Below are 23,649 nucleotides of genomic sequence, written 5' to 3' on the forward strand. Positions count from 1 at the left end.
ATCAGGATTCCTTAATCTTACCCAAGCCTTTATTCCTAATGTGTAGGAAAGTGCCTGTAGCTGCCCCTTATCCATGTGAGGCTTTTCTCAGTAGGAACACTGATGTCCAAGCAGATCAACACATTAACATAAACAGTCCAAGGACAAACCTGGAAATTTCTGCAACATCTTAAACCCCCAAAAACCAAACCTGATGATGGAGCAAGTCTAGTCAGGAGATGATTCCCTCCATCCCATACAGAAGTAAGACTTTGTTCTGGTGGCACTGTTATCAATCCATAAGTTAAACACATATGGCTCCTTGGCAGAGCCTGTTCTTCCTCACCCACTGCAAGACCTGAGATCTATTACTGAAGTGCATATCTGAAGACAGATAAATAAACTTCTTCCTACTGTCAGAAGACATGAATTTTAATATACAATAACCATATAATCTGGCAATCTTTCCTTCCATGAGTAGACAGACACCATCCAGATGAGGCGAGACCATAAAAACAACACAACTAGAACAAACCAATCAGGTAAACAACACAAAAACCCTACATGCTAAATAGAAATTGTGTAGCAGAAACAGGATGAAATTTGACGATGAAAAGCTCAAGGCCTCATGAAGAGCTAACATGAGGAACTAGTAGGAACTTCAAGTTGGTGAAAGATAAGAAAAAATTGAATAGATTATTCCAAATGCTATCTCAACACAGTGGCCAAACTTGCCATTTGGTAACAGTTTCTTACCATAAAAGTTTGAACATTTCTTCAACTAAGCGCTATTTCATTTATAGTAATGTGTTTACATGTATACAAAGACAGAAAATTAAGCTGGAAGGCCTATAAGCATAATTATAGGTTCTTAAGGCATCCTAAGACAAATAGGGAAGCTGAAAGGGGATTTGGCTGAAGTCCATACCAAAAAGGCAGAAGAGCAATTTAAACAAAATTTTCAGTATTAAACTGTAGTAAATAAGACTTCAATCATAACCAGGTTCAGCGCTTGATAGCTTCAAAACGAGTAATATATATAAAAAAAAAAGAGGTAACTATGATGCAAGGGCACAAATTTGACATTAAATTTGTGCATGTTTACGTATCGTTTTTTTAATTTAAAAAAATCTTGGTACATACAATTACATAAATAAATACACATGCACACTAAGATGAACAATGTATTATCCAAAGCTACAAATCTAAACAGATGTAATAGAAAATGTTTTCCAGGTTTGGGTTCAACATAAACAGCTCTGTACGAACAGAGTAAGTGCATTTTTGCTGGATTCACAGACAACGCAATGAGTATCTCACTCTTAGTTAAGAAGCAACAACTAGGAGGAGAAAAAAAACAGCACCAACACTTTGCTCTTCATTTGAAATTCTCAAAAAAAGCACATGATCCAGAAATGTAGTAAATTACCCTCATCCCTCACATTTTCCAATATGCTTATCACTTCTTGGCAAAATCCTGAATTCAAGTTTCAACTCCATGTCTCCTGATTTTCACCAGAACCTGATGAAGAATCCACTTTGAAAGGGAAGAAGACTACACATTTCTTTATGAAAGAACATTTCTTTATGTTCTCATTTAGATAACAATACTACATTTTGTGATTCACATGTACTTACACATAGATAGTTACTTACTTATACCATTGTTTTTGCTAAATCATTGTCTAAAAGCATGGTTTTAACTCTGAGAGATAAATAATACAGTAAGCTTACCTGCTCACAAACATCCCGGCACATTAGATTGTCCTTCGCATGGTAACAACAAGACAGACCTATGTAAAAGCAGGAAAGGGAAGATGGTGTTCAAACAACTTAAAGTACTTTACCATCTCCTCTGAAGAGAATTACTGAGCTGATGGACGATGAATCAGAACAACCTGTCTGGTCCACTGGTTACTGTGAGAAATTTTCCCTTCCAGAAAGCAAAACAACAAAACAGAAACACCAAAAATCCAAGAAATTTTTTTTCCAAAGCTGACACTGATTCAGTTTGCCCAGCCTCACACTGAACATTTACTGCCATGGCTGGAGCAGCACCATGTGCATTATTCTTCCAGCTATGTTTCCGCTCTTCGATTTGCATGAGCTTAGCATGGCCATCAACAAACCCAAAATCCTTCAATACTGAGAGGATGTTAAAAATAAATAAACAAATAAATGAATAGGAGAATTCAGCTTGAAAATGTCAAGGAACAGGAGAAAAAAAAAACAACAAAACAACAATATCAATCAAAAAGCTGTCACAATTTAAAATAGCTAATAGATTTCTGAACTACGTTTTAATGCTGAAATCTATAATTCATGAAGATAAACTGAAATTTAACTCATAAGTTGTGAATGTTTTCACTAATAAATAGAAACAGTGCAGCAAAACACCTGTAACTAAAGAAGAAAGCAGAAGTCCTGCTTAAGATATGGGGAGATGAAAGAATGAAATCATAAAATTGACTTTAATGATCTACAAATGCAGAAAATGGCCTAAAATGTTTTCAAATTTGAAGACAAAAAATGGCACACCTTGCAGGATTGCTCCCCTTGTTCTTGTGGGGGACTTCAACTTCCCAGACATCTGCTGCATTTATAGTACAACAGTTAGGGAACAGTCCTGGTGGTTACTAGAGTGTGTGGGAGATAACTTCCTGATGCAGCTGGTAAAGGAGCCAACAAGGGGAAGCAAAATCCTGGACCTGCTGTTTGTTAACAGAGAAGGTCTTGTGGGGGATGTTAAGGTTGGAGGCAATCTGGAGCAGAGTGATCATGAGATGCTAGATTTCTTAATCCTTGCTGAACCATGGAGGGGAGTCAGCAGAACTGCCACCTTGGGTAGACTTTAGTCTCTTTTTTGACCATGGTTGAAAAGGTCCCTGGGGAGGTAGTTTTGGATGGCATGGGAGCCCAGGAAGGCTGTGAATACTTTAAGGAAGTAATTTTAAAGGTGCAGGAGCTGACCATCCCCAAGTCACAGAAGATGAGCTGATGGGGAAGGAGACCAGATTGGCTGAACAGAAACCTTTGGCTGGAACTTGAGAAACAAAGGAAAGTTTATGGTTTTTGAAAGAGGGGGCAAGCAACTTATGAGGTATGAAATACACAGAGAAATGGTGAGGGGATAAAATAGAAAGGCCAAAGCCTAGCTAGAACTGAACTTGGCCACTAAGGTGAACGATACACATAAAACATATGTTTATAAATACATCAACAGTAAGGATGGCTAGGGAGAATCTCCATCCCCTGGCAGATGCAGAGTAGAAGACAGTGACCAAGGATCAGGAAAAGGCTGAAGTACTTAATACCTTCTTTTCCTCAGTCTTCAATAGTAAGACTAGTTGCTCTCTGGGCACGCAGCCCCCAGTGCTGGTAGATGGGGTCAGGGAACAGAGTAGGCCTGCACAATCCATGATGAGATGGTTTTGAACCTGCTCCAAAAGCTGGACACCCACAAGTCCATGGGACCTGATGGACTGCACCCTAGAGTGCTGAGGGAGTTGGCAGATGGGCAGATTCACACTCTTCAAATACCTGAAATGCGACTGCAGCAAAAGCGAGGTTGGCCTCTCCTCACTGATGACAGGATGAGGGTTTAGGTTGGGTATCAGGAAAAAATTATTTACAGAAAGGGTTGTTAAGCACTGGAATAGACTCCCCAGGGAAGTGGTTGAGACACCATCCCTTGATGTGTATAAAAACCATCTGGATGCAGTGCTCAGGGACATGATTTAGTGGTGGGTTAAGAGTTAGGGCAGTATGGCTAGGCTGAGGTTTGACTTGATCTTGAAAGTCTTTTGCAACCTCAGCAATTCTATGATTCTGTGATTCCCTGCACACTGTTCCTTGGGCCAATTTGACCAGTATCAGTTTTATCACTAACTAACATGTTCCACCAACTTTAATTTTCATTTATTATTTCATTTAAGTAATTGACAAAGCCATCAAATTGCAAACATATCAATATAACATTGGAGAAAGGGGTCATAATAAAAAAATACCCACCAAATTAATTGTCAAAATAAACAACAACCCTCTGGGTCAGATGTACTTAAATGTATGCTTTCCTCACAACCAGAAATTGTGGTTACTCACTCAACTTTCTCACTGCATTGTTTCACTGTCTCAGACATTTTTCATCACATCAATTTCCCCTCAGAGTAATCCTTACACTTCAGAGACCCAAGAATTCAGAGCTTCCAGCCTATGACGAGAATTTACATTGGCTACTAAGACAATGCACATGTTTAACTGTACTTGCCACTTCATGAATATCTTAGACAACATTCAATGTTTCTGCTATCTCAGTCATACGATCAGCCTTATCAAGGAGCTGGGCTATACTACGTCATGTTCCAATACACCAGTTTTTCACTGCTTTCTTCCTTGAAGTGGAAACCAGAACTGCAGTTCAACCGTGCCGTGCCCTCAAACGCTTTTGGTATTGCAGTTTTCTACTTGAAGGTGTTACATTTTTCACGTTACCCACTCACGCTGCCAGCGCGACATGTTTAATTAAAGCTATATGCCACTACCTACATTCTCGCTACCTTCTTTCATTGAGCTTTTGAGCACTGCCAAGAAGAGCCGCAACGGATACCACGACCGCAGTAACAACAAACGGGCGGCCCCAGCCCCTCTCCGGAGGCTCCGACACCCCCCGGCCTCGCCCCTGCGCCATGTTGTGGAGCAGGGTCCTGCCGAGCCGTCTCCCTGCCACGCTCCCCGCACCCCGTTACTCACCGGCCGCTAACGGGGAGAGCAGAGGTGGCACCGCCGCCAGGCACAACAGCGTCCAAGGCCACGCAGCTACCGCCGCCGCCATGGCCGGTCACAAACCCTCAGCCAGCAAACCAGGGGGCCGGACAGGCCGACGGGCAAGCTATGACGCCAACAGCCCCCATTGGCTGTAGCTCGTCCGCCGGGCCCCGCCCCGCCGCCTGGACGCCGTGGACATTCCGGCTAGCGCCCGGGGACTCGGCGAGGTCTGTAGTAAAATGAGCTGCCAGGATGGAGCTATTGCGGAGTGTGGGCTCGGACTGAGCAGGATGCGAAGGGCTGGCTGCAGCTCTACAGTAACCGCTCTGTGAGCTCTACTTCTAGGAAAGAGCCTGAAGCGCTTTGCTGGTCGCTGCTGCTTTTGTTCTTCTGTCCTTCAGACTGTGTGTTCTTCGTGAGCATCCCGTCCCCGTGCTCCAGCTCCGTGTGGGAAGCTCCTGTCCACGGCGGCTGGAAGACAATGTAGATAACCCATGGAGATTCGGCCCGTGGAGACAAGTGAGGAAAGACTGCAGCTGTATTTTGTCTTATTTTTCTATCCGGATCAGGTTTTATATTTATATAGAATTCATGAGAAATTAAATCTAAGTTATCCAAAGCAGATTTAAATCGCTGCTCAATGCATGACTGTTAACTCCGTCTCAGAGAATTCTGACTGTTTCAAAGTCGGATAGGCAGGCTTTTGATACTTCAGGCTTCTTGGCTGAGTGCCACAGCCATTCCGTGGTCAGACCTGGGCAACAGCAGCACAGAAGTCGTCTTAAAAACATGGAACATACAGCATCTTGCAAACTCTGCTCTTATCCTTTCCCCAGCCCCTCATCCCAGTCGGTTTTGTCCCAATCCCAGTTTTATATCTGGCCATCAGCTATCGAGCAATTAAATCATATTATATCTTTATGGAGCAAAGCCATAAGAAATAACACTACATTTAGTTACATTTTAATTTGAAGTCAAATTAAAGTTGTTGCTCTGCATGTGACTTCATGAAACTGAAAAGCAGCCAGGATAATCTCACTTTTTTTTTTTTTTTTTTTTTTTTTTTTTTTTTTTTTTTTTTTTTTTTCTCTTTCCCCTTTTGCTGCTAATATATAACTGTGCTTGCATGCAAGTTTGAACAGCTGGGCTTTTCCCCCCTAAACCCAAGGTTAACTTCTGTTAGTCTTTTATATATGCACCTATAATTCACCAGAGGCCCACTAGATAGCAGCAGATCCAAAAGCAGCATCAGCCAAAAGGCCAAGTTTTTACTCTGGTTCAGTTACATTGAAATACAGTCAGGCCTGAATGAATTTGATACGCTTTTCCCAAGTAATGCTCAGTGGTTTAATTTGTCCCAGTTTAACACGTGGGTGAAGGCTGTTTGCTGCACAGACTGTTCTCTCTGAATGCCAGCCAATTAAATACAAAATTATTATCAACGATGATAGTTATCTATTCTACAAGAAAAAAGGCAGAGGAAAGATGCTGGTATTGCTGGTAACTTAATAGCTCTGGGTATTCACAATAAAGCTTTTAAGAACTGTTGAGCCACCAGATTCAACATGCTACTTTCCTAGATGAAAAGTCATTTTCACCTTGGTTACCTTCTATTTCTATTTATTATCTTAATACTAGAAGACAATCACAGAAATGTGAGGGTTGGAAGGATCTTGGGAAATCATCGAGTCCAATGCCAAAGTTTTCCAACAAGTACCTTGAGAACTCAGTCAAAATGTCAACCAATTTCATTGGATCAGACTGATGCATTAGTTTCACAAAAACAAGGTCAAAAAAAATGCCCCTAGTTTTATGTTTTTGTTGTCCACTTAAAAAAGAAAGAAAAAAAAAGTTTTAATAAAAATATATATTGAAAAATATTTTCTGTTACTTATATATACTGCAAAAATAATGCCTCCTATTTATTTCCATGGAAACAGCTACAGATACAAAGAGCACAATAACACTATTTGGTAGAGCATGTTCACAGTTACAAAGCACTACTTTTCAATATAAGTCACTACCATTAGGTATGCATTTTCACCAGCAATGAACGAGCACCACTGCTGAAACATGCCACCCACTGTCGTCACTGTGATCATATCCACTGCTTGATCTCCAGAAGTGCTCAGTTAGCATAGATGAATGCTAGTGCGTGCAATTGTTCCCCCATGAAGGAATTCAGTGAGACACTTTTGCTTCAGATGGACTTTCCTGCTAGATGCCATTTTTCCACACTGCCCCTCTGGTGCCCTCCCTGCTATGGCAACAAAATGTAACGTTTGGAGGAAGCTTCAGCCTCTACTGCTGTACCACCAACATCTGCCTCTGACGTGGTGGCCATCATAATAGAATAAGATGCATTGCTTTCACAACAGCTCTCATATGTCAGCTTTTGGGGCCTGTCCTCTTCAATATCTTTATTGATGACCTGGATGAGGGCATTGAGTGCACCCTCAGTAAGTTTACAGATGACACCAAATTAGCTGAGAGTGTGGATCTGCCTGGGGGTAGTGAGGCCCTACAGAAGGATTTGGACAGTCTGGAGAGCTGGGCTGAAGCCAATGGAATGAGGTTCAACAAGACCAAATGCCATGTCCTGCACTTCAGCTACATCAACCCCGGGTGATGCTACAGGCTTGGGGCGGAGTGGCTGGAAGACTGCGTAGAGGAAATGGCCCTGGGGGTACTGATTGATGATCAGCTGGACATGAGCCGACAGTGTGCCCAGGTGGCCAAGAAGGCCAACAGCACCCTAGCGTACATCAGAAACATCAGCAGGAGCAGATGAGTGATTGTTCCCCTGTACTCAGCACTGGTGAGGCCACACCTCGAGTACTGTGTCCAGTTTTGGGCCACTGCAAGAAAGACATTGAGGCCCTGGAACATGCTCAAAGGAGGGCAACAAAGCTGGTGAGGGGTCTGGAGCACAGGCCTTATGAGGAGCGACTGAAGGAGCTGGGAATGTTCAGCCTGGAAAAGTGGAGGCTCATGGGAGATCTTATTGCTCTTTATAACTTCCTGAAGGGAGGTTGTAGTGAGCTGGGGGCTGGCCTCTTCTCTTGTGTCATTAGTGATAGGACTACAGGTGAATGGTTTCAAGCTGTGGCAGGAGAGATTCAGGCTGGACATTAGGAAGTATTACTTCTCAGAAAGGGTGGTCAGGCACTGGAATGGACTGCCCAGGGAGGTGATGGAGTCACCAACCATGGGGGTGTTCAAGGAATGATTGGATGTTGTGTTGAGGGACATCATCATATCATAGTATCATAGTATCGTGCGAGTTGGAAGGGACCTTAGAGATCATCGAGTCCAACTCCCAGGTTTCGAGCCCCCTGTGTAGCTAAGCGGCACTTCTACCCCTGCGCCACAGGGGGGGGATTCGAACCCGGGCCCTCCAGTGCCGCAGGCAGCAGCTTATACCACTGCGCCACTGGTTTAGTGAGAGCTATTGATAAAAGGTGAACGGTTGGACTGGATGATCTTCTAGGTCTTTTCCAACCTTGTTGATTCTATGATTCTATGATTCTACAATATATATTTTATATGTGGCCCAAAACAATCCCTCTTAGTGCAGCCCAGGTGAGCCAAAAATTTGAACGCTTGTGGTTTAAACCATTATGAGATTCCTGTTTTGCACCTTTTAAGCCAAGCCTACAAGGCAATCAACCACAGAAAAAACTGTCATGGTGATAATGTTCTCTCTGACATTTGTAACAAACGCCATTGTTACTGCAGGGCAGTCTGGAAACAGCAATACAAAAATTTTCCTGACTGCAGTCACTGTCCGACATACAGATATGGTCTTCACATCTGCATCTTCTGCTATGCTGCTTTTCCACAAATGTGCTGTGTAATTGCACTTATATATATTAATAATGGTCATTTTCTCAGTAACTGAAGGGTGAATTGGAGCTTGCAGTGGGAAACTAACACATGGACTGCATTTACCAACAGAAAGATTACAGCTTGCTACAAAATAAAGCTGTCAGTTGCTTTTCTGTGAAAGCAAGGCATCAGCCTCATCACAGACTAGCAAGCCAAAGCTCACTACTTTTTCTGGCTTCCTTAAGCCATAAGCAACATGCCCTTTGCAGGATGGAATAATCAGGAATAATTTATCCACTACATTCACAATAAAAACATACTTCATTTTATCCTTTCTCTATACTAGAGATGGCTGATGTATGAAAAGTATAATTGTTTTCCTTCCACCTATGAAGAGTGGTGTCCTTGAGTGTTTATAATAATTTCACTCTTTTCTATAATGAAGATGTTTTCTCCCTGCCTTGATGTTTTAGCTGCGCAGATTACAAAGATCCATGTCTTTTTATTTTTTCCCAAAAGCCACATGAAAACAAATCAATTCTGTTTTGATTTTCTATATGAAAAATAACAGTACAGACAATGCTTGCAGTATCTTCCCCGCTGCCTTCAAAATAGAATGTATCAGCAAATTTCTGTCTAGCACCTCTTCAAATGCACAGATGGCATGAGAACTGTTACACATACAGCTTTGTTTCTTTCCCGGTCTTGATTTTTCATCCTTGATTTCACTGACTGGGTACAAAGCCATCAGCCTATACTAAGTTGTGCATAAGCAACACCTAATGATGGCCAGCTTTTCCACATTCTTATTCTCTCTGTGATCACCTCTGACTTTAAATACCCTTTCTTTGCTTTTAGTAGGCCTGGCATGAACAACTTTGCTTGAGGATCAGCTTTGATTTCTTCCATTAATTCTTCAAGTTTTGTTTTCTTTGTGAAAACTTGTCAAGTCCGTGTCTGTTCTGCCTAGGTACTTCATGTCAGGCCCACAATCACATACACTGCTAGGACTTGTAGCTTATACTTCCTGAATGTCAGGATTCATCTAGAGAGACAGGTTTAAAGAGGCCCCCAGGGAACCCTGAAAAAAGCACACAAGTTTATATTAGAGAGATTAACTCATAACCTAATGAGATACCCATGTGTAAAACATCTGTAATTGTTTATAAAGTTACTGGATTCAGCTTAGGCTGGGTTAAACTCCAAATGACAGTCTTCTGAACTTTTGCTTAATATAAGTCACCTCCAGTAGTGTTTTAAGATAACTGAAAGTAAAGGAAAAATAAACACATCAAAACTTGAAAAATTCAGTGGTGAGACAACTGCTTGAGCAGTTATGTCTTAGTAAAGGAATCAACAATACAAAGGCAGACATGGAAGCTCTCTCAATACTGCTGCTGTGTCACAGGTGAACATCTGTCTGGGCCTGTTTTTGGTAAACATTTGAACTGCTTTTAGCCTAACAGTTTGGGAGAGACTTTGAAAGTTAAGGATACTGTCCAGTCAATACCAACAGACACATTTGCTTCTGCAAACATCAAACCTAAAACAGAAGAAAAGAAAGTTTCATCCTGTACACTTTAAGCAGCAAGAGGTCAAAGCAAAAGCAATAATCTGTAAAGTGTTTTGTGCGAAGGAGTGAAAAGTAAGGGAATTCATGTTATGAACAGACAAAAATTCTTCTCTCCACATCTAAACAGAAAGAAAGCACTCTAGCCTGACAGATGTTCTGACTTAGAAGAAGCTAAACAACCCTGCTTCACTGCTTTATCACTACAGGCAATACAGCATATTTTTAGAGACATTTCCCTTGGAGTAGGGGACCAGAGAAAAACAGCTGGGGCTAGAAGAATTTGGATGTCCTAGTAAAAAACAAAAACAAAAAATCAATTTGTTTTAATGCAAATCCCTTTTATAATGCAGCTGCTAATGCAAAACCAATCAAACAACATCAAAGGTTGTACTGCGGAGACAGGAAGACCTACAACTGGGATAATGTTTCTTGTGAAAGACTGTTTAGGAGGGTAGTCTGCAAGAGATAGGCTGGAAAAGAAGCAAGATATTTGTTCTAGAAATTATAAAGATTGCATTTTCAAACAAACTCAAACCAACTGCCCTCCAGCTTTTGAAGTGGATTTCTCTCATGGAACAGCAAGTAAAATTGCTGCTGTCTCTTCTGTGGAGACACAGGTTGCAAAATGCACATGAACTTGAACTTGCCAACAAGCAGAATTTTGCATTAGCTAAAAAGGGATAGGAAAGCAAGCAAGCAAATAAAGTGAGTGCTGGAAATGTCTGATAACATGACACAACACAAAATGCACATAAAATGCAGCACAAAAATGCCAGTGTAATTATCCCCAGCATAGAACATCAGTGATGTGAAAAAAGCCACGCTATTATTCACCTTCTAAAACTGAGTGATGTGTCATGAAAAACAGTACCACTTCAATGTTTATCACTTGAATCACATAGAAAACGATTTAATTTAAGCCAGCTTTCAAATAGTCTTAAAAAACAAAAACACAATACCACCTGCTTTTAATTAAAAATCAAAAGAACTGTACTGAACATAGTGCCTTTAGCATAAATTATTTTGTGGAATCATTTGAGTTGGAAGGGATCCTTAGTGGCCATCTAGTCCAACTGCCCTGGAGTGAACAGGGACATCTGCAGCAAGATCAGGTTGCTCAGAGCCTGGTCCAGCCTTACTTCAAATGTCTACAGGGACAGAGCTTCCACCACATTTCTGGGCAACCTGTTCCAGCGCTTCATTGCCCTCTTTTAAAAACAATTTGGAGGTACTTTCAACTGCAGACTGCAACAACTTCAGAAGAGGAAACAATAAAATGGACATTTCACTATCAGAAACTAGAACATGACTGCAAGTGACACATTGTTACAAAGGAAGAAAACATCAATAGCCAAAACTGTGTTGTTTTTCTTTTGTGGTAGAACTCAAAAACTACCAAAGTGATCAATAAATTTGGGTTACCTACCAGGTTATCTATTTGCACAGCTACAATGGGAGTATCAGTAAGCAAGCACTAAGGTCAATGTTACGAGCTTCCTCAGTATTCTTCAATCTTCCTGCATGCAATTATGGCAACAATAAAGGGAGCAAAGTGTGCAAATTCTCTGTCAGTCAGTCATCTTAGCAGATTTTGACTTCAAAAGAGAGGGCCTAGGTCATAGTAACAATACTGTCTGAAGAAGTTTTATAAACAAAAGTTGTAAAACTTTCTTTTCCTACAATATTGCATCCTAATTCCTCAAGTTCAATACTGTTCTGAGTATTTCAAGCTTTCCTGAAGTACCAGTGATGATATCCACAGCAACCTGAACAGGCTGGAATGGTCTACGTGGAAACCTCTGCAATCACGGGTCTTAGTAGAGAGAGCTTCTGTAAGTATGGAAACCAGCAGTTTGACAATATTATCCCAGTGATGAGAACAACGGGACATGAATAACGGATACTTCAGGTACGAATATATGGAAATAAGAGGTTCTCCACGAGCCCGTCTATCTAAAAATATAAAGACATCTAAGATCTAGTGTTCAAAGCAAAACAAATGCAGGAAAATCAGTTTCCTGAGAGAGAGAAAAGTAATTATTGATCATTCTGCTGTGTAAAACGACCATTTTCACGGAAGTAAAAAAGAATAAGATAATAAAGTTTCAAAAAGTTTATCCTCTAGGAAAGAGGGGCAAGTCAGAGAGTCTATTCTATCACTATGACATTAGTAGAAGAAAGCTCAGATTGATTAATGTCTGACAGCGTGTAAGACCTGAGGTTTATCTCAGCCGGTGAAGATGGCAACAAATAGGCTCACATGTTGTAATAGTGAAGACAGCTTAATTAACTAAAATACTCAGTCACAACAGTAGAAATCAGTATTAAGAAACATGATCTTAGCACCAAACACCACCTCTTTGTGGTGTGCATTCTATCCCAAGAGCCAATCACCACACAAGTTAGGTGAAGATCTTCTCAATTTAGGCAAAACACTGGTAATCCTAACAGAGATCTTAAATTGCCCCATGTAGAGTAGAGGCAGAGGGCGACCATGAAGTAGCAATGGAGATTAAGCGTTACGAACTACAATTTACATTCACCTGCACTGCTTGTGGGGAAGAGGTAGAAGAGGGTGGATGTGGAAAAGATATTTTTAGTATAATTAGAATAATCTGTTATCAATAGGCAATAAATTACGAGTACATTCATCTCCCTTAATGCCAGGTTTGTTTAGCCGGTGATAGTTGTTTATCCTGTTCTTACATCAAGCTTTCATTCATCATTATTTCCTCCCAATATCCTGAGGATAGGGAGTGAGAGAATGGCATGATGGTGCTGAAGCGATGGGCGTTTTAGACTTTAGAATTTCTTTCCTTGGAAATGCGTACTTGCAGCACAAAAGGCCATCAGTATCCTGGTCTGCATATAGAGGGGTTGTCAGCAGGGTGAGAGGTGTGATTGTCTTCCTCTGCTCTGCCCTTGTGAGGCTCCAATCAGGAGTACAACATCCAGGTCTGTGGCTCCCAGCACAAGAATGGGAAGCTGCTGGAGCAGGTTCAGAGGAAGCTACAACAATCAGATGGCTGGAGCATTTCTCCTATGATGAAAGGCTGAATCTGCTGGGGTGGTGGTTCACCCTGAAGAGGTGGCTTGGGGAGACCTCGCTGTGGCCTTTCAGTACCTAAATGGTGCTTTTTTTTTTGTTTTTGTTTTTGTTTTTTTGTTGTTTTTTTTTGTTTTGTTTTTTTTTTTTTGTTTGTTTGTTTGTTTTTGAGATGGAGAGCAAGTTTTTACACAGCCTAATAGCAATAGGACAACGGGGAATGGTTTTAAACTAAAGAAGGGGAGGTTTAGATTAAATGTTAGGGAAGGATCCTTTATTTAGAGGGTTATAAGGCACTGGAACAGTTTGCCCACAGAAGCTGTGGATACCCTATGTCTGGAGGTGTTCAAGGCTGTGTTGGTCAGGGCAAACTGAGCTAGTGGAGGTGTTCCTTCCCATGGCAGGGGGGCTGGAACTGTATGATTTGTAAGGTCCCTTCAAACCCAACTCATTCTATGCCTTTGTGAAAGATGAGAATTTTAATTATTTTTCAAGAGGTTATAACTCAACAAACACAAGGGAGACAAAGATTCAATTCTTTAGAATATAAACTGCTAAAATAAATAATGGCTTGTTTTAACAAAAGCAACTACAAATCAGTGTGCAAGGAGTAAAATAGTACTTGGCTGGTGTTTGGACAGGTTGGTCAACAAAAGCTACATCCAGCAGTAACCCTACATCTAGTAACCACTGGCCTTCGTGGCCACAAGGGCACGGTGCTGCCTCATGGTCATCCTGCTGTCTACCAGGACCCCCATGTCCCTTTCCCCTACTCTGCTCTCCAGCAGGCCAGTCCCCAACCTATACTGGTAACTGGGGTTGGCAAGACTACACACTTAATTATGCACCTGTCACTTTCTGTTTAGCAGTCAAGGATATTTCGAATCAAGCCATTTTGAATCTTAAGTTGCTGTAATCACTGCTCAAAATACCATATAATATATCTGTTTCATATTAGTAAATATCCTTTCACCTTCCTCCAATGAGTGAAGTGGGCAGTGCTCTAGTCTCCATCCATGACAGGTACATATAGCCTGCTACATATAAAGTATGCTGGCTACCTTGCATTCCTTGCTCATACCTGGTAGGACAAGTGAACGCATCTTTCATGAAATCATATGAAATCAAGCAGCTGTTCCTGACAAACATCAACATTTGCAAAGCTAGTTTTTATGATCACTTTCTGCAGCTAACAAAATTATTTAGCAATTCAAGCAATGAAATAGTGGACTGCAACCAAGAGGGTAACACTTGCTTAGAGCAACTCCATGAAGATGGTTATGACTGTACTATTTTCTTTTCAATATTCATATTTATACATCAGAGAAATGGCAGACATCAAACCTTTTCCCCTTCCTAAACAAACATTATGAGGCCTAACACTTGCTTAAGTTGTATGACCACAGGTCTCAGCCCTTGCACTGTTTCAGATGTGTAGATTTTTCACATGACATGTGTTATGTGAAATTCATGCTATTTGCCTTCTTTAGGAAATTTTTTAAAGCATTTGAATGTAATGAGTAGAAATCTATGACATCTCTTTCTGATATCATCATTTAGTTTTCAAAATAGTTGCTCAGGCTTTCTAACAAGTGCCTAGGAAATGTGGATAAACACACAGGTAACAGGTGGCTTTTACTAAGTCTGTGACCTCAAAGCCTTCACTATCCTAAATGGAACAAATTACTGAAGACTGACATCTTTCCTACCATTCTTTGCTGAACTACTGCTTTGAGTGGGAACTGCCTGCATCCTTTCTCAAGCACCAACAAACCACAAAAGTCATTAAAAGCCAACAGTATTCTTAGAAACAAATAGGCTAATACTTCCACTAAAGAAGCTCAGGTCTACTGAGCAAAATAGAATAAAAACAGTATACAATTTTTCTCCTCCTCAAGAAACATTAGGTGGTATTTTTTTTCCCCCACTGCTCTCATTCCAGTATATGTTTTAATTTCTGAGCTTACAATGAACTCCTTACACATCCTTCTTTGTCCTGTCATCTCCAATGCCTCGTTTCCCCATCTTGCAGGCCCTGACTACGTTTCTGCCTAATCCTCTCTGTACTCCAGAACCTTCCAAGTTGATCATGCTCCCCACTGAAGTTTCAGATGACTATTTATTTTCCAGTGGTTTGGACTGGTTGGTATTTGGTTAACTAGTATCGCTTTAAAGAATATATGAACAACATTAGCAAGCAATGATCCAGTTATTATCCATCGACATTTTGTCTGGCCACATACTGCATTTCAATGCATAGAAAATAGTAAAATAGGGAAGTTTTGTTTTTTTGTTTTTTTTTTTTTTTTTTTGGTCAAGGAAAAATTGTCCTTGACTTGGACATTGCAGATTTTGGAAGTCATCATCTTCAGTCGTAAAGTATACATTTACCTTGGGTTCTACATGTTCTGCTACTTGGGGGATTTTTTTGCACCAGTTATTCTAAGACCACATATAGAACTTTGATGGGAGATGAGTGTACTCCATTTTCCAAAGGAGTTTGAGAAATCACAACAACAACATTAGGCTTGTACAGGGTTTTGTGATAGCATTAAGTCTTGTAAATAGGCCTTTGTTATGTTTTTTTTTGTTTCCCCCCCCCCCCCTCCCCCTTAGGGGATCTCTACACTCATCTACAACCCACAGTGATTAAAAAAAAAAAAAAAAAAAAAAAAGAAAAAAGGAAGAGATATCTGATCTGCACCATGGCTATAATTGGCCATTTTGGGGCCTTTCAGTGAATAAATCTATAATAGAACAGTGTAAGAAGTAGAAGCACACACATTCGTCATCCTACCTCATCACAGCACTACGAGGTTTTGATTTCTAAAGCGGAAAATACCCTCAAGTCTTCCCAAGACATTTTTTCCATCTTGAACTTTGATAACAAACTGAATGACTGTCTCAGATACACACAACTCATGCATTCAGCAGCACCTCTTACATTATCTTAAAACAGCCTCACAGATGTTTCCTGTTCACAGACTATCAGCTTCTAGGTCTTGTCTGTTTTCTAAACTATGCATAAACCACAACAAGACCTAGAAAGACCACGTACATTTGATCAAATCCTTGCAGCAATGTAAAAATAAAACCATGTAAGTCGATATTTCACTCAAAATTAAAAATTGCCTGACAGAAGAACAACTGCTTGCTATCAAGTGTATTTTTATAACGTGACTTTAAGTTCTGTTTCACACTTTCAGGATAAGATTCAGAAGTCCATATTTGATAAAATTAAGCTTGGTAGGTAGTAACACCTTTATACTATTTTGAAGCCATATATTTTCTCTGCCAGCAAATTTATGAGTGGGGCTTCAAATTTGATTGCATTTTGGTAGTTTGTAGTGCTAGGCCTTCCTCTGGCAGCTTACAGCGTAGAGGCATGTTTTCACCCAAATATACATGTTTTAATCTTCTGTGAGAGCTTTTAAAGAACAAATTTTGATTTGGATTTTGACTTTCTCAGGACACCCTTTCTAGCAAGGTAGCTGATGCCCTCCACCTGTCCATATTCAAGAGCTATGAGAATAATGGCCCTAGTAATACTCTTTAACTTTGTTAGCCCCAAAGAGGTCAGGCAGGTAGACTACATGGCCTTTGTAGGCCTTTCCAGCTGAAGAGTTCTAATAAAAATAGGTGCACATAACGCTGTAGAGGACCAAGATAACGTAATTTTTGTTGTGATATCAGTTGAATTCAACACACACTGATTTTCTGGCTATTCTGCAACGCGCTGAGGTTAGCTGCTCAAGTCTTGAAATTCTCTTATACATAAATTTAAACACTAACTTATTTCTAGGTAAACATAAAAAAGAAGTGTCATGGCAAGACTTTATAGCCAGTCATGCTGTCTTACCTAGAAAATCAAAGATACCAACACGGTATTTATCCAAAACGTACTTTAGGATACGAGGAAGACTGGGCACATTATCATAATCTGTATGGCATACATGGGATGGTTTGCTTCAGCATTAGCAAACCCCTTCTTATGATTTTAACGGCAGCAGAAATTCCTTCAGAGAAGAGGAATTCACAGGTACCTCACTGTAAATCCATGCTTTGCCAGTTCGGAACGTACCTGTAATGTCTTCCCCTGAAAGACAATTCAAATGTTTTGAGGGGAAAAAATAAAATAAAAAAAAATATATACACACACATTTTCACTCCTTTAATCTCTCTGTTGTAGTGTTAGCACCTAATGTAAGCATCCACTCTTCTACTGTAATCCTATTTACAATCCATTGAAATGTATACTCTAAAAATACAATACATTTTCAGGGAAATGCACAGTTTTCTAAGGTTTAAAAAAGTGACAGTCATCTGTACAGGATCATCAAATTTATCATCCAAGAAATAAAATGTACAAGGCAGTATCCATCCACACAGCTATGTAAAGGGGTAGGTGCTACACTCAAAGCAGCAGACTTGCTAATACAATAAAATACGGAATACGGAAGTGTTTTGGGGCATGTGATAATACACTTAGTACCACTGAAGCTAAAAACTTAGGATTAGCCATATTCTAGAAATGTGTACCTGCAAACCTGGAAAATGTTCTGAAAATATTAAGCATTATATACACGAGGTAAATGTACCTTGGCCTTTTAAGAGGTAATTAGAGTTTAAAGCAACTGACAGTGATTTTTTTTTTTTTTTTTTTTTAAACATAAAATGATTAACACCATACAATCATTTCAATGGAACGATATAAACAAGGAACTAACTAAAAGCTGGAATCCATGGCAATCACACTCAAAACAATTACTGAAAACATAATATAGCCTCTTATTCATTTGACACCTTCATGTTCCCATACAGTCAATGTTTTTATATACAAAGTCTTTCTCAGAATTACAGGTGAGACCACAGGAGGGTGACAGTATGTCGTCATGCCCAGAAAGTCAGCTTGATAAACACCTCAGAATTCCAGCTTTCAAAATTAAAAGGTCCCTGAAGAAGTCCAGCATTCCAAAAGCATCATTTTGGGCTTTTCAGCATCAGAAAATTTTCAGCACTCTTTATTCTACATGTCAGTATGCATCCACATGATCGCTGAGGCTTCCACTGCTACTAAAATATCAAACTGATTGAATCCATAAAACTTAAGTGAACATATAATGTACGTATATTTACAATAAACATTTGCATCAGTATTCAAACTGTTTTGGTATATACTTGAAATGATATAAAATTAGTATTTGAATGCTAAAATATTTTGGTCCCCCTGGATTTCCAAGAGCAGATCCGGTGATAATAAAATCTTAATTTAAAAAATACTTATGTGTACCTGTGTCCATACATATAAGATATGATCTTGCACAGGCAACATTTAAAGTTACGTAATATATACAGACACAGCCTTTGTAAAAGGTGTTCAGTTTTTATAATGTAAAAGAAGAACACAGCATGAAGTTGTGGTATCCGAACTGAGGATACATACATATCCATTCAGAATTTTCCTGTACTGTATTCCAATATGAACAACATAGTTGTTCTAAAATAATATTTGTAATGTCACACAGTATTGGGTTTCCTTCCCATGGCATGATGTTTCTAAATTATGAACTATACCATTGGTATCTAAGATAAAGAATCAGGTAAAGCTATGACGAACATCAAAATTTAACATAATTTAAATAGGAAGTCTTTAAAATTAGTATGGAGCAAAGAGTACGTCTTCCTTTGATGCTAACTTGTTTTCTATATGCATTTTTCTGCATCTATAGGATGCACTAAAGGGGCATTCCAAATAAGTAGAATGGAGAATTCAGTTACATTTGGTCTTTTTGTTTAAATGGTCATATTTGGAAAATTGGTCACTTGCATAAAGGTAGTTTAAAATCCCGATATGAAGTCATTTTGGTTTAACTTTGACTGATAGTGTCCTGAAAGCAGTAATGCCAAAAAGAAATACAACACATAGGCGTGACAGTTGTATGAACATTTCAACCCAATTGTTATCTACTAAGAACTTCTCTTTCATTGTGTTCTGTTCTCTGAACTCATCCACAGTGGTGGCTGAAGAAATAATTTCATTACATGCAGTTCAAGCTCTGCTAGTCTGTAATTCCCACATCATTTAAACCCATCTCCAAGCAAGCATTAAGTATGGGAAACTACTCAACACTTAGCTAACACTAAGCCTTGGCCAAGACTTTTGCAACCTACATAGCCTTTTCACTAGGATCTGCCCATCTTACTGCTTTTAACAACTATGTATCACAGACAAAGCGGCAAAATCTCAGCTATGCTACTAATAGCAATCACCTTGCCATCCCTACTAGCTTTGTGAACAACCTTCCAGGTGCTGTATGTTGAAAAACAAAAAGAAAGCAGAATTAAGGTTACTGTGTGTTGCTCACCAAGATTAACTGTTAGTTTACATACTAATTACCAGGCACGTTTACAAACAGAAATCCTGGTAGGCATTAAGGAAGTCAAAGATTAACCAGACTTTTCCCAACAATGCCACTAAAACATATCCTGGAAGGAATTTTAAAAAGTTTCCCTACCCTCATCCAGTAGTTGGGCAGGAAGGAATTCAGTTTCTACATAAGTTTGTGCAGATGTTGTCATGTCCCTAGAATTTCAAGCAAAGTTTAACTAAAGCCAGGCACATTCTTCTGTATTCTTATGGTAACACAAACCATCATAAGGTTTGTTCTTCTAACTCTGAAGAACACTGATAGAGTCCTCTGGTATTTGCATCTAAGCACCTCCAGCTCACTGGTTTCTATAGCTCATCATTTTCTTTGTATGTGACACAAAAAATATGCACAGAAGATTTACAGGCAGCTTCTAGCTTTCTTGTACGAAAGCCTAAATAAGTCTTCCTAGTACACTTCATGCTCATTTAATTGCAAATATTCGTTTTTAAGCCTAAAGCCTTCACAGAACTGCACAGAATATATGCTTCTATTATTTAATTTGATGGGGGAAAATGACCCTTAATGTCATCTTAATTTTCTTGCTATTTTTCTCAAGTAGATCGGTGCTTCAATATTTCAAAATTAGCACATAAAATAAATCTTAAATTATGACTCATCACTTGACAATTACAAAGTGTGATAGCAAATTAACCAGTTTATGATTTGAGACTCATACAATGGTTTAAAGAGTTAGATTTTGGCAAAATTCAAGATATTCCACGAATTACATACTCGGCTGAAATGAGTGTGAATTACATCTCAGCTAGGGAAAGGAACAGTTCATTCTTGGAAATCAAAAGTACCATGGGCTTTGTGCACTTGCTGGTATGTATTAAAAGACTCAAAAGCAGCACTTACTGATATAATACAATCTATTTTAAAGGCAATGTAGTGTTTTGAAAATATGGAAAAAAAACAGTAATCATGTCTATAGTTGCATAATTTATGTTCCCCACTACTGAATGAGGTCAATTTGCAAATAAAGGTAAGCATTCAAAAGACATACAACCTCAATGGGCAGCAAAGCATACTCCAACAGCACATTCAAAATCTGAATCAAAGAACTGTACCAGTGGTTCAGAATACTCAATGTACCAGGCAGGAATAACATTGCTTAAGAAGCCTTCAATGCACTCTAGAACAATACAGTGAACCATTTCCATTTTAGAAGTGATCTCATTTTCAGTACAGTTTACTAGAAATTAACACCAGCTATGAACTTTCCAAATACAAAATTGTAGGTTAATAAAACTAGTCTACACGATGTTTTATAAGTAACCTCAGAAAGAGGTTCATAGTGCACAGAAAGGACCCAAAGCAACTGCTTAGCACATCCACAGAAATCCTAGTAAGTGATGTTCCTATGAAGTATTAAAAGGCAGCAATATCCTTCTGTTCCCCCAGTGAGGTAGAACAATTAACCTTCTTAACACGCCACTCTGGTGCAGATATGGATTTTTACAGTTTTTTGTTTTGTTTTTGGTATCAAATCCAGGATTACATCTTTATCCCTTCCTGTTGACTAAGTTGTGACAGTGTTTTCTTAATACGCAAAGCTGTTAGCCTAGCAGCTCCATTGGCATACCAGCATTCCCGCATGATTTTTGCCATTACTCGTAATGCCTGCAAAAGAAACACAAATTATTACATGCATTTCTGTTCCCATGTAACCTCTGTTCTGCCTTAGCTTCCTACAGTACATATTTGTAAAGTCTATTGCCAGAACTACATCGGCATGCTGTATAAGAAAAGTCAAATTATTGAAGATTTTTTTTTTTTCCTGTAAAGAAGAGAACACTGGTATTATTCAGCATGTGCAAAAATATTCTAGCAATATTTAATAGCTTGTCTGTAACTATTTTCTAAACTAAATTTTTGCATTAGAAAAAATACACTAACTGTGCTTTAAATCCAGGTAAAGAAAATAGAAGGCACTCAATATTAGCATGGAAGTGCTTTGTAGCTGAGAATATACTCAAACACTTTCTCAACCATAAAGTGCTTTTCAAGTAGTTAGTTAAATACACAGCAATCCAGTACATTTTTTATCGGTACTTTCCTCAAGCTTGAACTTCACAATATTCTGAAAATTTGGAGCCTTTTTATCCCACAACCCCCCTCCTTTTTTTTTTTTTTTTAAAAAAAAATTTGTGCTACTATCAAGTCACAATGGAAAGAACAAACATTAACGATGAAAAAAGTGATATACAAAATTTTACACTCAGAGCCATATGACAAGAAATTGCTAAGTTTATTTGCAATATTTGAATAGCAGTGTTTAAAAAATAAATAAATAAAAATTTTGTAGCCTGTGGGTTTGTACTGCCTTTCTCTCCTAGCTGCACTCTGTTGCCTGATCTTTCTGAGGCCTTCAGTATGTATTAACTTCACACATCCCACAGTCCAACTACGTCTTCCATCTAATGGACATCACATCGGATCAACTTCTTACTTCTGTTACTTCTGTCCTATGCTCTGGCCCTGGCAAGCAGTGACTACCAGAGTAACAAACTCATTCCAGTATCAGATAAGCACATAGGCAAAGAGGCACTATCAGGAGCACATGTATCCCAGTTTTGTATTTCTGGCTTATATGACTCCCAGCTTCCTACTGACTGTATTTGTATTTTAGTAATTGCAAACAGTACAAATTCCGAGAGAGATTAAGTATTAAGACCATCACAGTTTTGGATGAAAATTCATAAAGATGTTTACTATTTTGGTCAACCTAAATTCTACAAGATATGCCTCTATCAAACAGGGGAAATGGGAAAAGGCACCTAACTTAGTTCCAGGCTGGCTTCACATCAGGCAGGACAGCACTGTTGAAGATGAGCAGTACCGCTGTGCTGGCAGAATGCTGAATTGAAACTATGCCTGCTTTTCAAAAAAATTTACTAGCCAGCCTAGCTATAGACCAACTGGCACCGACCTAATAAGAAGCTGTTCACATTAAACAGCTCAGGAAAAATTTCTCAGGAAAATTTAAACATTTTTCCTGATTAAATCAAATGTTTTTTACTGCCTCAGTTGAGGGTTGATCCTGACAGGCAACTGACTCCCAATCCACAGAGCTGCTTGTTCACTCACAGTGGAGTGGAGAAAGAAAATTAGAAGGGCAAAAGAAGAAAAATATGAATTGAGGTAAAGTCAGTTCAATAATGAGAATAAAAAAATCCAACAAAGAGAAAAAAAACATATAAAAGCCATTGTTTGCCACCAGCTGACCCAATACCTAGTCAGTCACTGAGCAACAGCAGCCTGACCAGAATTAAATTGCCAAGCATGACATTGAGTGTGACACTGAATATCCCACTGATTAATTTAGTTATTTGTCCTGTGTTCCCTTCCAGCCTCTTGTCCACTAGCAACCTACAAGCTGCGGCGGCAGAGCTGAGTTAAAAGTGTGCTCAAGCAGCTAGAAGGGCCAACTGTATCCCAGAGTACATGAAACATGGCACTGCTAGCCTGTCTGGGGAAATGACTATCCCACCTGACAATATACTCATGCAGCCTCACCTTGAGTACTGTGTGCGGTTTTGGGTGCCACAGTACAAAAAAGGACATAAAACTATTAGAGTGTCCAAAGGAGGGCTGCAAACATGATGAAGGGTCCGGAAGGGAAGATCTATGAGGAGCATCTAAAGAACTTTGGCTTGTTCAGCCCAGAGAAGAGGAGACTGAGAGCAGACCTCATTATGGCCTAAAGCTTCTTCATGAGAGGAGCAGAGAGGGAGGTGTTGATCTTTTAACTGTTGATCAGCAACAAAACCTGAGGAAACACCATGAAGCTGCAATAGGGCAGCTTCACACTGGATATCAGGAATAGGCTCTTCACCACAAGGCTGGGTACTGGAACTGGCTCCCCAGGGAATATCTCATGGCACTGAGTCTGCTAGAGTTCAAGAAGTGTCTGGACAATGCTCTCAGTCATATTGTCTGATTTTTGGATGGTCCTGTGTGGGGCCAGGACTTGGACTCAATAATCCTTACAGATCCCTTCCAACTCAGGATAATGTGTAATTCTA

General features: G+C 39.5%; 2 protein-coding genes across 5 annotated transcripts in view; both read right to left on the minus strand.

Moving 5' to 3' along the window:
• The window catches only part of RECK (reversion inducing cysteine rich protein with kazal motifs), a 64,477-nt gene extending 59,627 nt beyond the window's left edge, over positions 1-4,850 (minus strand). For all 3 annotated transcript variants that reach the window (XM_072327713.1, XM_072327712.1, XM_072327715.1), the window contains exons 1-2: positions 4,729-4,850; positions 1,714-1,772 (exon numbers count right to left, since the gene is read on the minus strand). In XM_072327713.1, coding sequence (XP_072183814.1) covers positions 1,714-1,772; positions 4,729-4,810 — 141 coding nt within the window. In that variant the 5' untranslated portion in view covers positions 4,811-4,850. The remainder of the gene's footprint in view (positions 1-1,713; positions 1,773-4,728) is intronic.
• A 12,498-nt stretch (positions 4,851-17,348) lies between these two features.
• Positions 17,349-23,649, minus strand: part of TGFBR1 (transforming growth factor beta receptor 1) — a 36,156-nt gene continuing 29,855 nt past the window's right edge. For both annotated transcript variants that reach the window (XM_072327487.1, XM_072327489.1), the window contains exon 9: positions 17,349-21,244. In XM_072327487.1, coding sequence (XP_072183588.1) covers positions 21,119-21,244 — 126 coding nt within the window. In that variant the 3' untranslated portion in view covers positions 17,349-21,118. The remainder of the gene's footprint in view (positions 21,245-23,649) is intronic.

This window comes from Excalfactoria chinensis, chromosome 2, assembly GCF_039878825.1.
Source record: "Excalfactoria chinensis isolate bCotChi1 chromosome 2, bCotChi1.hap2, whole genome shotgun sequence".
Lineage (NCBI taxonomy): Eukaryota > Metazoa > Chordata > Aves > Galliformes > Phasianidae > Excalfactoria > Excalfactoria chinensis.